Source organism: Cherax quadricarinatus, chromosome 86 (genome assembly GCF_038502225.1).
Source record: "Cherax quadricarinatus isolate ZL_2023a chromosome 86, ASM3850222v1, whole genome shotgun sequence".
NCBI lineage: Eukaryota > Metazoa > Arthropoda > Malacostraca > Decapoda > Parastacidae > Cherax > Cherax quadricarinatus.
The window spans coordinates 6,852,061-6,867,410 of record NC_091377.1 but is presented as its reverse complement, the minus strand read 5'-3'; the positions used below and the strand labels follow the sequence as shown (position 1 = coordinate 6,867,410).

Genomic DNA, 15,350 nt, shown 5'->3' with positions numbered 1-15,350 from the left:
TGTTTAAAATACCACCGTGGGTCTTAAAGACTGTTTAGATGAACCGGGTTATTCAAGAGAAAACCAGACAAGTATCTTCACCAAGTGCCAGATCAACCAGGCTGTGATGAGTATGTGGGTCAGTGGAACACCAGCAGCAACAGCCTGGTTGACCAGGTAAACACCAGACCAGCCTGGCCCATGGCCAGGCTCCGGGAGTAGAAAAACTTGAAACCCATCAAGAGTATGTCAAAGGTATTCTTTGAAATATCTTTGGTGTTTTACTACTTAATAATAATACTTTATTTCCATAAGGTACATATTTTTTACCAGAATGAATGACATTTAATGGCACCGTAAAAAACACACTGACAGACAAATAGAAAATGGCAGGATGCTGATATTCAATAACTTTTCAGAGATAATAAGTAATCTACATGAACATGTTTGTTAATAATACAAAGACTGAACAAGTAGAATGATGGATGTTGGAGTTAATTGTGGATAAATGTATATAATAAAAATAGGAAAAAGCAAAAATAGGCCACACGCAATATAGCTTATGATAAAATATTCATAGCATCTGACAAAAAGCTGTATGACTCTGGTGGGTTTAGCGCTTACTTCTAATTGCAATAATAATAATAATGATCAGACAAAAAAGGAGGACTCAGGAATCATCATTAACAAGAGAAACTCACAGGAAGATCATGTTAGTAAAATCCCAAGAAACTCCTTTTAGATATATATACAGTGGACCCCCGCATAACGATGGCATCACATAGCGATTATTTCGCATACCGCTTACTTTAATCGCAAAATTTTTGCCGCGCATACCGATTAAAAACCCGCTCACCGATTTTCGTCCGAGACGCGTCCAATGTGCGCCCTCAGCCAGCCTCACATGTGCCGCCCGTGCCATTGTTTACCAGCCAGCCTCCGCGCTAACATCCAAGCATACACTCGGAATATTTCGTATTATTACAGTGTTTTCGGTGCTGTTTCTGGAAAATAAGTGACCATGGGCCCCAAGAAAGCTTCTAGTGCCAACCGTACACCAATAAGGGTAAGAATACCCATTGAAATGAAGAAAGAGATCATTGATAAGTATGAAAGTGGAGTGCGTATCGCCGACCTAGTCAAGTTGTACAAGAAACCCCAATCAACCATCGCTACTATTGTGGGCACCAAAAAGACAATCAAGGAAGCTGTTCTTGCCAAAGGTTTAACTGTGTTTTCGAAACAAAGATCGCAAGTGATGGAAGATGTTGAGAGACTCTTATTGGTGTGGATAAATGAAAAACAGCTAGCAGGAGATAGCGTCTCTCAAGCGATCATATGTGAAAAGGCTAGGAAGTTGCATGACGATTTAATTAAAAAAATGCCTGCAACTAGTGATGATGTGAGTGAATTTAAGGCCAGCAAAGGTTGGTTTGAGAGATTTAAGAAGCGTAGTGGCATCCATAGTGTGATAAGGCATGGTGAGGCTGCCAGTTCGGACCACAAAGCGGCTGAAAAATATGTGCAGGAATTCAAGGAGTACATAGAAACTGAAGGACTGAAACCTGAACAAGTGTTTAATTGTGATGAAACAGGCCTGTTCTGGAAGAAAATGCCAAGCAGGACCTACATTACTCAGGAGGAAAAGGCACTCCCAGGACATAAGCCTATGAAAGACAGGCTTACTCTTCTCATGTGTGCCAATGCTACTGGTGATTGCAAAGTGAAGCCTTTATTAGTGTATCACTCTGAAACTCCCAGAGCGTTCAGGCAAAAGAATGTCCTCAAGGATAATTTGTGTGTGCTGTGGAGGGCAAACAGTAAGGCATGGGTCACTAGGGAATTTTTCTATAACTGGTTACACCATGCATTTGCCCCCAATGTGAAAGATTACCTAACTGAAAAGAAATTAGAACTTAAATGCCTCCTGGTGTTAGACAATGCCCCTGGTCATCCTACAGACGTGGCAGAGCGACTTTATGGGGACATGAGCTTTATTAAGGTGAAGTTTTTGCCTCCTAATACCACTCCTCTCCTGCAGCCCATGGACCAGCAGGTTATTTCCAACTTCAAGAAACTGTACACGAAAGCTCTGTTTGAAAGGTGCTTTGTAATGACCTCAGAAACTCAACTGACTCTAAGAGAGTTTTGGAGAGATCACTTTAATATCCTCAATTGTGTAAACCTTATAGGTAAGGCTTGGGAGGAAGTGACTAAGAGGACCTTGAACTCTGCTTGGAAGAAACTGTGGCCAGAATGTGTAGACAAAAGGGATTTTGAAGGGTTTGAGGCTAACCCTGAGAATCCTGTGCCAGTTGAGGAATCCATTGTGGCATTGGGAAAGTCCTTGGGGTTGGAGGTTAGTGGGGAGGATGTGGAAGAGTTGGTGGAGGAGGACAATGAAGAACTAACCACTGATGAGCTGATAGATCAACTTCAAGAGCAAGAGGCCAGACCTGGGGAAACTGGTTCAGAGGAGGGGAGAGAGAAATTGAAGAAGTTGCCTACTACAAAGATAAAGGAAATCTGTGCAAAGTGGCTTGAAGTGCAAACCTTCATGGATGAAAATCACCCTCACACAGCTATTGCAAGCCGTGTTGGCAACCTGTACACTGACAATGTTGTGAAACACTTTAGGGAAGTGATAAAGGAACGAGAGGTACAGGCCACTATGGACAGATATCTTGTGCGAAAGAAGTCCAGTGACTCTGAAGCTGGCCCTAGTGGCATTAAAAGAAGAAGGGAAGTAACCCCAGAAAAGGACTTGCTACCTCAAGTCCTAATGGAAGGGGATTCCCCTTCTAAACAGTAAGAAGATAATGCTCTCCCCTCCTCCCATCCCATCAATCATCACCAGATCTTCAATAAAAGTAAGTGTCATGTAAGTGTGCATGCCTTTTTCAGTTTGTGTGTATTAAAATTAATATTTCATGTGGTAAAAAAAATTTTTTTTTCATACTTTTGGGTGTCTTGCACGGATTAATTTTATTTCCATTATTTCTTATGGGGAAAATTCATTCACATAACGATTATTTCGCATAACAATTACCCCTCTTGCACGGATTAAAATCGTTAACCGGGGGTCCACTGTACAACTGCCTTTTAGATATACAAACAAAAAAATCCATTTGCAATGAATGTCAAGCCAAAATTTAAGTTTGCTGCAGTGGTAGAGTGTTCACACTAAAAATACGCAAACAAGCATGAAAGTCGAGAGACGAGTGATAAAATGGTTCGCAGAGCAAAGAAATATGAGTTATAAGGAGAAGCATTGTGCATATAGTACTCATATTGACTGAGAGCAAGAAAAAAAAAACATGATAATCATCCATAAGGTGTTTGTAAAGGACATGATAGTCTTCTTCAAGTATTAAAACTCTGTGGCTCGGTAGGTAGCACACGCACCTCACACACTGAGTGTCCATGGTTCAATCCCTGGCACGGGTGGGAATATTGAGGATATTTTCTTACACCTGCTGTCCCTGTTCACCTAACAGTAAGTACTGTATTTTACAATGTTGAAGATGCTATTTTTTTTTCCCAAAATGTCTTATAAATTTACCCAGCATCTTACAGGCTGAAGTACTGTTTATCTTTTTTTTTTTTTTTTTTTTTAAATTTAGCCAGTGAGAATTGGAGGGGGGGTCCTTTAATTTATACTTGCTTGGCCTACACTCTTGTACACTGTGTAATATTTAAACATTACACAGTGTACAAGAGTGTAGGCTAAGCAAGCATAAATTCATCAGTGAAGATCTACGTAAGTTGATCAACCGTACCTCAATTACTTTAACCCTTCGACTGTTTTGGTCATATAAATACGTCTTACGAGCCAGTGTTTCAGACGTATATATACTCAATAATTCTAGCGGCTTCAAATCAAGCAGGAGAAAGCTGGTAGGCCCACCTGTGAAAGAATGGGTCTGTGTGGTCAGTGTGCACCACATAAAAAAAATCCTGCAACACGCAGTGCATAATGAGAAAAAAAAACTGACCCTTTTTTTTTATTAAAATGCCGACTTTGAGGCGTATTTTCATATAGTATTTAACATTGTATTCTCGTTTTCATGGTCTCACGTGATAAAATGGAAAACATATTGCAGAAATAGAGATGATTTTGATTAGTTTCACAATGAAAATGACCTTGAAATTGAGCTCAAAATAGCGGAAATGTTCGATTTTTATCAATGTTCAAGAGTAAGCAAATCACACCACACGTCCAATACACATCAACTGGGGAGTCTAATATTCTTTCACTAGTGCACTGATATTATTTTTACCATTTTTACAATAATACAGTAGTGTGCATAACAGTAAATTTTGTATTGTTTGTATGAATAAAAACTCAAAATGGAAAGCAATAGTAATATAAGAGGGGCCTAGAGACGTGACTAATGAACAGAGGATATGTTATTTTAGTGCCAAGAATGTCTACATTGTTTATTCTGGACCCTATTTTGAAATTGGCATCTTTTTTAATTTGCATGAAATTGGCCAAATTGCCAATTTCTGACCACTTTATTGGGTAGTTCAAATTGGTAAATGGGCAGTTTCTTGTACTCAATTGATAGAAAAAATGGAATTCTGAAGAAATAGCTATGAGTTTCGTTGACTGGAACAACGGAATTGGGCAAAAACACGGCTCAATGTCAACGAAATCGCTGATGCGTGTATGTCGCCAAAACCGCTAACTTTGCGGGAGAATAATTCCGTGAGTTTTCGACCAAATTTTGTACTTTTGGTGTCATTACCATCGGGAAAAGATTATCATTTCATAAGATTTTTTTTTTTTTTTTTTCAAAAATTTTGCGACACAGAATGATAGTTGCAGAAAGGGGCTTGTGACAGTCAAAGGGTTAATTTTCTGAGGATGAATAATTTTGTTATTATATATGAATTATTTTATTATATCACTCCAGATACAACATGTGTTTTTTTTTTAATGTACCAGCTGTCTCACTGAGGCAGGGTGACCTATAAAGAAAAATGTTTTTGTTTTTACATTTACTGTTTTATACAGGAGAAGGGGCTACTAGCCCCTTGTTCCTGGCATTTTAGTTGCCTCTTACAATACGCATGACTTAGGGAGGAAGAATTCTTTTCCAATGTGATTTTAGATACTCATCAGTTCAGACCTGGCAACAATTTGCGGGATGCTCTGATGCTGCTGCACCAACTTTGATTTTGTCTCCCCCTTCATCACTAACTCCAACCACTTATATAAATGCTACCCTGTACACTCCTCCTTACAATGCTGTATGACTCATACTGGTTTAGTGCATGTTCATTAATATATTTATTATTATTTGATGCTGGTAAAGGGTTCCTGCTCTAAACAATTGGAGTTACCTTCCCCTGCCTTGGATCAAACCTGATTACCACTCATTCCCCAAATGCTATATAACTTCTGGTTCAGCAATTGCCCCTGAATGTAATAATAATAAGATTCTTGTACAGTGTCTTTTGGAATAACACTGATATAGTTTTTACATTATTTTTTTTTTTGTATTTTAGATTACGAGGCATTCCTGATGTTCTCCAGCATCGACAGCATAGACAGCATCCACATGTTTGATGAAAAGAACCCAAATACTCCTCTTAAGAAGATCACGTCTGATTATATGAAAAATGCCATCAGTCTGACGTTTGATTATGCCAACAAGCGCCTCTACTACTCTGACATCCAAAGGGGTAGCATCAACACTGTTCATTTCAGTGGGGCAAACCATTCAATTTTAGTTGAAAGTAAGTTGCAGAAGATATTGGTTATTCATGATGCAGGCGTACCTGGCTAATATGACTGGTTTAATCTGGAGGGTTAGGTTCCAGACTGCCCCCGTAAAGCCAATATCACCTTAAAGTGAGCCACGGCCTTTTTTTCACTTGCCAGTGCATATGAAAGCCTCAAAACATGTTTACACTATCATTTATTAAATGTGCAGTAGTACTACGCTGAAAAAAATGATGCAAAAGTAAAAATAATTAAAAGTGCATCACCATCGAAAACCATCTTAAGACCAAGGCAAGCACTGAAAATAATGAATATAATTGAAAAGCACCGTATTAGCGAAGCGCTTTAAAGTGAGGTATGCCTGTACTGTACTCAGAGTGTCATTCATCTGATTATGGTAGTAGTGAGAGGCAACACATTATGTGTGTTGTGATTGCCTGTTTGTAGGTGTAGCAGCAGAAATAAAATTGTGGTGCCCCATCTTCAGTATTTATTCTATTGTATATTTTTTTTATTCTAATGGATGATGTACTACTAACTCCTCTTGTAAATAGTTCCATTGCAAAGAAAACCCTAATCTAATATTTTTAATTATATGTTTTATGATTTTAGGATTTTTCTTTTTATAGGGCAAGGATCAGTAGAAGGTCTAGCATTTGAGGAAAAAGAACAAGATCTCTATTGGACCTGTCAATCTGATGCTACCATCAATCGCATGAGTGTTAACCCATCTCGGACTCACAAAGTTGAGAAGATTGTTCATCTGAGTGCTTCTGATAAACCACGAGGCATTGTTGTCGACAGCTGTGACCTGTATGTACTGGCAGCAAGTTGTACTGAATACTTATATGTACTTAATATAAGAAGGACTGCCTGTTTGTATGGCTCTTAGGTTCTTGATCCCATGCGATAAATGAAAACCACTGGTGAGTGGAAAAGAGCAGTTTTATCATTATCAGATGTGTCGAAATCACCTGATAACTTGCTTACACTATCATATATTAAGTGCTCAATACAGCTAAATACAAAAAACAGATAAAAAAATAAAATAAATACACAGTACAGTATATACAATATTTATCTTAAAATATGGCACTGGTCGCCCTTCCCTTATGCAACTGTTGTGCGAAAATCACAATCACTGGCCTTCTTTAGGTTCTTGCCTCAGTGTGATTTGACAATGGTCTAGGACAGACTTTCTGAAAGGTCATCCTAAAGTTCTAAGAGGTACAGGTTTTTGGTGAATACATGAAGCTCTTACTCCAGAATAGCCCATGTATTTTTAATCATGCTGTTAATTGACTTTCATTATGTATTGGTGACCCTTATTTTCAAATTTTCTGCTGCATGATTTTTTTTTTTTGTCTTAAAATGGTGCTATAAACAGCTGTTGGTGTTAAAGGATATATAATACAGAAAAGTGTTTACAAACTCTCACCAGCCAGATCTACTGGACTAACTGGAATTCCGAGGCTCCTTCCATTCAGCGATCTCTAGTGAGTGGCCTTCGTGTGGAGTCAATAGTGACCACTCTCATCAAGATGCCCAATGGCTTGGCTATTGATCATATGGCTCAGAAACTCTATTGGGGAGATGCAAGACTTGACAAGATTGAGAGGTGTAATCTGGATGGCTCAGACAGAGTGGTAAGATTTCATTTTTCTGTTTTTTTTTTTTTTAACACAACAGCCATCCCCATCTGAGGTATGGCCACTCAGAGAAGGAAAGGAAACACTTTCACCATCATTCATTCAATAGCTGGCTTGCCAGAAGCCTCTGGATATTACAACTCAAATGACCTATCATTTCACTATTCCCACTTCTCCTTTAGAGTTCAGGCACTGTATTTCCTACCTCCAGGATTCAAGTCTGGTTAAGTTTCCGTGAACTCCTCCATAAATATTACCTTGCTCACATTCCAACAGCATGTCAAGCCATCAAAACCACTTTGTTTCATTCACTCCAATTTAACACACTCACAAAAGCCTGCTGAATGCTTAAGCCTCTAGCACTCAAAACTTCCTTTATCCCCTCTTTTGAAGCCTCCCTAGGATTACCCCTATCCCTCCTTCCTAGGATGACCTCTATGCCTCCTTCCTAGGATGACCCCTACTCCTTCCTAGGATGACCCCTACTCCTTCCTAGGATGACCCCTAACCCTCCTTCCTAGGATTACTCCTAACCCTCCTTCCTAGGATGACCCCTAACCCTCCTTCCTAGGATTACTCCTAACCCTCCTTCCTAGAAAGACCCCCCCACCTCTTCTTTCTAGGATAACCCCTACCTCTCCTTCCTCCCACCTCAGAATTTTTAGTTCTCTTTGTCATCTAATTCTGTTCCATCCTCTCTAATTCCTAAACCACCTCAACAACCCCCTCCTCACCCTCTGAAATATACTCGTGGTAACTCTATAATGTCTTATAATTTCTGTGCTTCAGATTCTGTGTATAATATTCTTGCAACCCATTGCTCTCAGGCATAACATCTATATTGCCTCCAGCCTTCTCCTGGCTGCAACATTTTGATCCCATGCCTCACACTCAAATAAAAGTCTTGCTACAGTACCACTATATGCTGGTGTATTACCTTTTTTGTCTCCAGAGATAAACTTCTTTCTGCCCACAGATGCCTCAACACACTGCCCATCATTTCTCCCACATCTATTCTATGGTTCACTTCATTCTGTATAGATCATCTGCCGACATGTTCAACTGCATTCACTTCCTCCATACCTTTCCCTCCAGTCTGCTGTCCAGTCTTTCAGTGCCCATACTTTTTCTTCTCATTCCCTTGCTCTTTTCTATGTTCATTGTTAACTTCCTTTATTTTTTATATACCCTTCCAAATATCTTCAGCTTCTCAGAATCTCTCAAAACATTTCTACTTTTCAAATCTTTGTCTGAATTTTTTGAGTGTGTCATGTTTTCCTCCCCATTGCTTGTTGAAAAAGATCTCCATAATGTGTTTTCTCATAGCACTAAGTAAAATTGTTATTGATTTCATATCTTCTCTTCCATTTTCTAATGAAGGCCAATGGTGGGAAGTACAGTGCCCGTACACTGAAGGAGGGGCAGAGATTTTACAGTTTGGAGGGACATCTGAACTGTAGCATCGACATGCTTCTGGCAAGACAGTGATGGAGTGAATGATGGTGAATGTGTTTCTTATTTTTTGGGTCACTCTACCACATTGGGAGATGGCTGCTGTATACCTTCAACATACCTTTGATGAGTTTTGAGAGTCTTTCTACTCCTGGAGCCCAGCCATGGGCCAATGACTTATTTTCACTGGGGCATTGCAGTTGGAAGTGTCATTTGAATTGTAATACCTGTAGGTTTCTGGCAGGACAGCTGTTGAATGTGTCATGATGAATGTATACTGTTTCATTCTTTAGGTCACCCTACTTTGATAGGATCTACCTCATGTGGTAAAAACTATGCATTATTTACAATGGCTATATGCAAATGATATATTAAATATTTTATTCCAAGGATGGCAAATCAAAATTGTCATTTTCTGTTGTACTGCATATGGCTAATGATCCTTCATCATGGTGTCTGATGGAGGTGGATGACACTGGTGTGAATGAAAGTTAAGACACATGTGCAACATCTGGATATCTTTATTGTAGACGTTTCGCCATCCAGTGGCTTTATCAATACAGATTCTAGGACATAATAGGAAGACAGTAGAACTATATACAAAAGATGAGGTAATCAGTCCCTCAGCCTTGGAGTTAGTGTTCACCACGATGCTGTGAACACTAACTCCAAGGCTGAGGGACTGATTACCTCATCTTTTGTATATAGTTCTACTGTCTTCCTATTATGTCCTAGAATCTGTATTGATAAAGCCACTGGATGGCGAAACGTCTACAATAAAGATATCCAGATGTTGCACATGTGTCTTAACTTTCATTTTGTCGGTATTTTATACCTTTCTTACACAACTGGTGTGAATGCTTAATGTGTTTTATCTTTATTCTGTTTATTTTTAATAGTAGCAAAATTATTAACCAGAGTTACTTGACATCATCATCATACATTTAACCTGAATCTTTCTTAATATTTTACATATTCAAGTTCTGTCATAGTATATTTTTTTGCTAATTTTTAAGGATAACTTAGCTCTTTTTTATATACATATATATGAAACAGATATTACTGAAGAATGTTCCAAGTCATCCATTTGATTTGGCCATCTATGGGGACTACATCTTCTGGACGGACTGGGTGCTTCATGCTGTGGTTCGAGCAAACAAATACACTTCAGAAGAAGTTGTCATGTTACGTACTGGCGTCACCCGTCTCATGGGAATTATTGCTGTAGCCAATGACACAAATGCTTGTGAGTTATTTCTATGCACTTCTGCCTTGTAGATTCTTAAGGTCATTCTGAAAATATTAAAGAAATATTACTAGTTTATCTTATACAGTACTGCTTATTTTTATTAAATAGTTAAGATAAAGGATGTTTCAAGTAATGGAAATATTTTTATAATGAGTATCACGCAGGTAAAAAGGCAAAATGACACTTCTGATAAGCCATTATTATGTAATTATAGCATAAAACACCCTGCATTGGTGGGAAATGGCCAGTGTGTTGATAAAAAAATACATATAAAAAGAATTTATAATGCACTGTCTGGCTAGCTGTTTGTAAACAAAAGCAAGGTGAGGCTGGAGCACATAGCCCTACTACAGTAATAGTCATTTAGAGTGGCTACACACAAAACATTGCTAATTTTAGCTGTGTGTATTTTTTTGGTTAATGAATCGTGACTGCTAGCTCATTATTTTCCTGTTAGATGGGCATTTTTTGATCAACAGATTTTTAGGTGAAAGAAGTACAGTACATGTATAATACAGGCAGGCACCGCTTTATGACATTTCGGTAATACAGTGGTTTTTCAGTTATACCCATTCTTCATTGATTCAGCCTTCCTACAACAAATATATTCACCACTCACTATAAGCTTAGGTTGAAAATATTTTAAGGTAAGTAATGTGTGTATGTACTGTATATGCATTTTTTTAGGTCAAGCTGTATTGCTCACTTAATATATGATAGTGTAAACATGTTATCAGGCTTTTATATGCATTTGAAAGGGAAATAAAGGCTATGTTTCACTTTACAGTGCTAGCCTGGTACGTAACCTGCTGTATAAGTGGGGCCCTTCTGTAGCCCAGAACGTAACCTGCTGTGTAAGTGGGGCCCTTCTGTAGCCCAGAACATAACCTGCTGTGTAAGTGGGGCCCTTCTGTAGCCTAGAACATAACCTGCTGTGTAAGTGGGGCCCTTCTGTAGCCCAGAACGTAACCTGCTGTATAAGTGGGGCCCTTCTGTAGCCCAGAACGTAACCTGCTGTGTAAGTGGGGCCCTTCTGTAGCCCAGAACGTAACCTGCTGTGTAAGTGGGGCCCTTCTGTAGCCCAGAACGTAACCTGCTGTGTAAGTGGGGCCCTTCTGTAGCCCCCTAACCTGCTGTATAAGTGGGGCCCTTCTGTAGCCCAGAACGTAACCTGCTGTATAAGTGGGGCCCTTCTGTAGCCCAGAACGTAACCTGCTGTGTAAGTGGGGCCCTTCTGTAGCCCAGAACGTAACCTGCTGTATAAGTGGGGCCCTTCTGTAGCCCAGAACGTAACCTGCTGTGTAAGTGGGGCCCTTCTGTAGCCCAGAACGTAACCTGCTGTATAAGTGGGGCCCTTCTGTAGCCCAGAACGTAACCTGCTGTGTAACTGGGGCCCTTCTGTAGCCCAGAACGTAACCTGCTGTATAAGTGGGGCCCTTCTGTAGCCCAGAACATAACCTGCTGTGTAAGTGGGGCCCTCCTGTAGCCCAGAACGTAACCTGCTGTATAAGTGGGGCCCTTCTGTAGCCCAGAATGTAACCTGCTGTATAAGTGGGGCCCTTCTGTAGTCCAGAACGTAACCTGCTGTATAAGTGGGGCCCTTCTGTAGCCCAGAACGTAACCTGCTGTATAAGTGGGGCCCTTCTGTAGCCCAGAACGTAACCTGCTATATAAGCGGGGCCCTTCTGTAGCCCAGAACGTAACCTGCTATATAAGCGGGGCCCTCCTGTGCTACTGCAGTAGTTTTTCTGAATTAAACTTCACTTTTCTGTAATAATCTTAGGCATCACAGATATTGTTTGTGTATGATAAATTAACTTTTATGTATTATGTACTGTAAACACTACTTAGTAATCCCTTGGCAGCCATTAAAGAAACTACATTTAAGCATGTGGTACACCAAGCAAGTTTTCACATCATGCCTTCCTTACTTATTGGTCTTGCCTGACATATATGCTAAACATATAAATAACCCTGTAACCCTCCCAATCATTAAACAATTGATTGTGTCCTCTTTAGGTAAATAATCAAACCTGTAATTCCTCTCAGTTAAACTTGTTAAAGCCACACAGCATGTACTAATAGAATATTCACTTCTCTTGTATTCATTGTAAACTCCTAAATGTACACTTTATTGTTATTGCCATATTAATGCTAAGTTAGTCTTAAGTTTGCCCGAAATGTTCTGCATATACAGTGGACCCCCCGGTTAACGATATTTTTTCACTCCAGAAGTATGTTCAGGTGCCAGTACTGACCGAATTTGTTCCCATAAGGAATATTGTGAAGTAGATTAGTCCATTTCAGACCCCCAAACATACACGTACAAACGCACTTACATAAATACACTTACATAATTAGTTGCATTCGGAGGTGATCGTTATGCGGGGGTCCACTGTATAGGGGCTTTTGGCATGTACTTCCAAATGTCGTTCTCCTCTGTATAAACATTATATCATGCTGAAATACACTATACTAATTACTATTATTATAAAAACATCAGTTGGTGAGCCTCTTACAACAGCAATGAATAAGCTTTACCAATTTTGACTTTTTATTGCTAAAATAAAAAATTAATAATAATAATAATAATGTAACAGTGGCTGCCGTTGTGAGCTGGACAGCTGTGGAGTGTAGTTTGTTCGATAACTTTTTTTTTCTACAAACCAGCTGTCTCCCACTGAAGGGGGAATATATTAGTTTTTAGTGAAATATATTGTGAACTTAATGTTAAATTTTTGTAACAAAATTCTGGTTCTGTACTGTTTAATGATAAATTGTATAATTGTATTTCATTGCCATCCATTTTATAGAGTGTTCTCCCCATCCTCAGATTGAATCTTATTGCCCTCGTTTCCTAGGCACTGTATGACCCCTATGGTTTTATTGTTCCCCCATAAATGTAACAATAATAATAATAATAATGATAAAATAGATTGTCCTGTTCATCAAAGAGAGAGAGAGGGGGAGAAAATATAAGAAAGAAAAATGAGAAATAAGAGAGGGGAGAACAGCATGATTGGCATAAAAAAATGCATTTAACGTAATTATTTTTCAGCAATACAACTAACACTGTTAAGCTGAGGCCACTCCTTGTTGTTATTAGTAATTTTTTCCTCTTAATTTAGGCTGTTACACTAATATTTTCCTTATTAATTTTATTCATTGCTTAATATTTTGACACAGGTGATGCAAGTCCATGTCGAGTATTCAATGGAGGCTGTGAAGATATTTGCTCTCTCAATGAGCGAGCACAAGTGGTGTGTCGGTGTTCTGCTGGTCGGGTTCTTCTGGCAGATGGCCGTCGGTGTGCAGTTCGTGTTGCTAACTGCACTGCTGACCAATTTGAATGCAGTAGTGGGTTTTGCATCCCTTATATTCATTCTTGTGATGGGCATGCTGAATGCCCTGATGGATCAGATGAGGATGAAAAATATTGTGGTATGTTCTATTATTAGATTTTTCAATTATATATAGCACATAAGGTGCCAAATATACTCTCATACATACCTTTTTTTTCTTCATCGATAAACTTCCCTCTTTCCACAGTGCCTCAACACCCCACCTACCTATCCTGTCCTCTCACTAATTCTCTGGTTCATCTCCACTGACATGTCGTCTCTCAAATATCTAAAAACACCCACTTCCTCCATACTTCCTCCATCCAATCTAGTATTCAGTTCTGTAAGTTTTCCATAAAATGAAGGTTCTATATCATTTCAGAAGAAATTTTTTTTCTATTGAAAAATGTGAACACTGAGGGCAATTTTAATTTTTGGAGTCTTGAAAGTGAAAGGGTTAATCCCACACCTCTTCCCAACACCATAACATTCACTTCTTTAATAACCCCATATATAAATATGTAAGGGAAGTTTTGTGGGCAAGGGGCTTGGACTTCCAGCAGGCTTGCATGAGCGTGTTCAATAGGAGTGAATGGAGATGAATGGTATTTGGGACCTGACGATCTGCTGGAGTGTGTGCAGGGTAATATTTAGTGAAGGGATTCAGGGAAACCGGTTATTTTCATATAGTCGGACTTGAGTCCTGGAAATGGGAAGTACAATGCCTGCACTTTAAAGGAGGGGTTTGGGATATTGGCAGTTTGGAGGGATATGTTGTGTATCTCTATACGTATATGCTTCTAAACTGTTGTATTCTGAGCACCTCTGCAAAAGCAGTGATAATGTGTGTGTGTGGTGAAAGTGTTGAATGATGATGAAAGTATTTTCTTTTTGGGGATTTTCTTTCTTTTTTTTGGGTCACCCTGCCTCGGTGGGAGACGACCGACTTGTTGAAAAAAAAAAAAAATTCAGGGAAACTGGTTATTTTTACATAGCCGGACTTGAGTCCTGGAAATGGGAAGTACAATGCCTGCACTCTGAAGGAGGGGTTCGGGTTATTAATGGTTTGGAAGGATATGTTGTGTATCTTTATATGTATATGCTTCTAAACTGTTGTGTTCTGAGCACCTCTGCAAAAACAGTGATTATGTGTGAGTGAGGTGAAAGTGTTGAATGATGATGAAAGTATTTTCTTTTTGGGGATTTTCTTTCTTTTTGGGTCACCCTGCCTCGGTGGGAGACGGCCGACTTGTTAAAAAAAATAAATAAATAATGTTAAACAGCCATGGTGACCTCACACTTGGAAGTACTAGTTCCCTTTCTTCCTACATACCCTAATGTGACTCTCACTATCCACATAAAAACTCTTAACTGCTTTTTAGTAACTTTCTGTTCTATACATTTGCAACACGTGCCACATGTTCTCTGTCCACCCTTCCATGCTACCTTCTCAAACCCAATCATTCTCACTCGTATATTTGTCTAACATATTTTAAAAGCTGCCCACACTCAAATATGCATTATGTATTTTTTACTTGTTATGATTGGGTCTAACTTAATAAAATAATCATTATTAAACTCATTATTTTCTTTCCTCCACAGTGAACCGCACATGTCGCGAAGGCTACTTTGCTTGTGGCAATGGTCCATGTGTTCCTCAGGCAGTGGTGTGTGATCGCAATGTTAACTGTCCCAACTTCAGAGATGAGAATGATTGTGCTTGTAAGGAAGACGAAATCAAGTGTGAAACATCTGGTCTCTGCATTTCTGCTCATCTTAGGTGTGATAAAGACCCTGATTGCTCTGATGCAAGTGATGAAATAGGATGTGGTGAGTAAATCCTTTAAGGCATAAAATAGGATGTAGTGAGTAAATTCTTTAAGTGTTTCAGGGTCGAGACTTCTGATCTTAGATTTGCTCTCAGAGTCAAAGAATTTTCAAAAAAAAAA

The 15,350-nt window shown here is 39.1% G+C and overlaps 1 protein-coding gene across 1 annotated transcript in view; it reads left to right on the top strand.

Moving 5' to 3' along the window:
* LRP1 (LDL receptor protein 1) overlaps positions 1-15,350 on the top strand; it is a 340,609-nt gene that overhangs the window by 126,206 nt on the left and 199,053 nt on the right. Inside the window, exons 34-39 of the mRNA XM_070103701.1 lie at positions 5,494-5,724; positions 6,340-6,523; positions 7,152-7,356; positions 9,868-10,057; positions 13,247-13,501; positions 15,004-15,231. Coding sequence (XP_069959802.1) covers positions 5,494-5,724; positions 6,340-6,523; positions 7,152-7,356; positions 9,868-10,057; positions 13,247-13,501; positions 15,004-15,231 — 1,293 coding nt within the window. The remainder of the gene's footprint in view (positions 1-5,493; positions 5,725-6,339; positions 6,524-7,151; positions 7,357-9,867; positions 10,058-13,246; positions 13,502-15,003; positions 15,232-15,350) is intronic.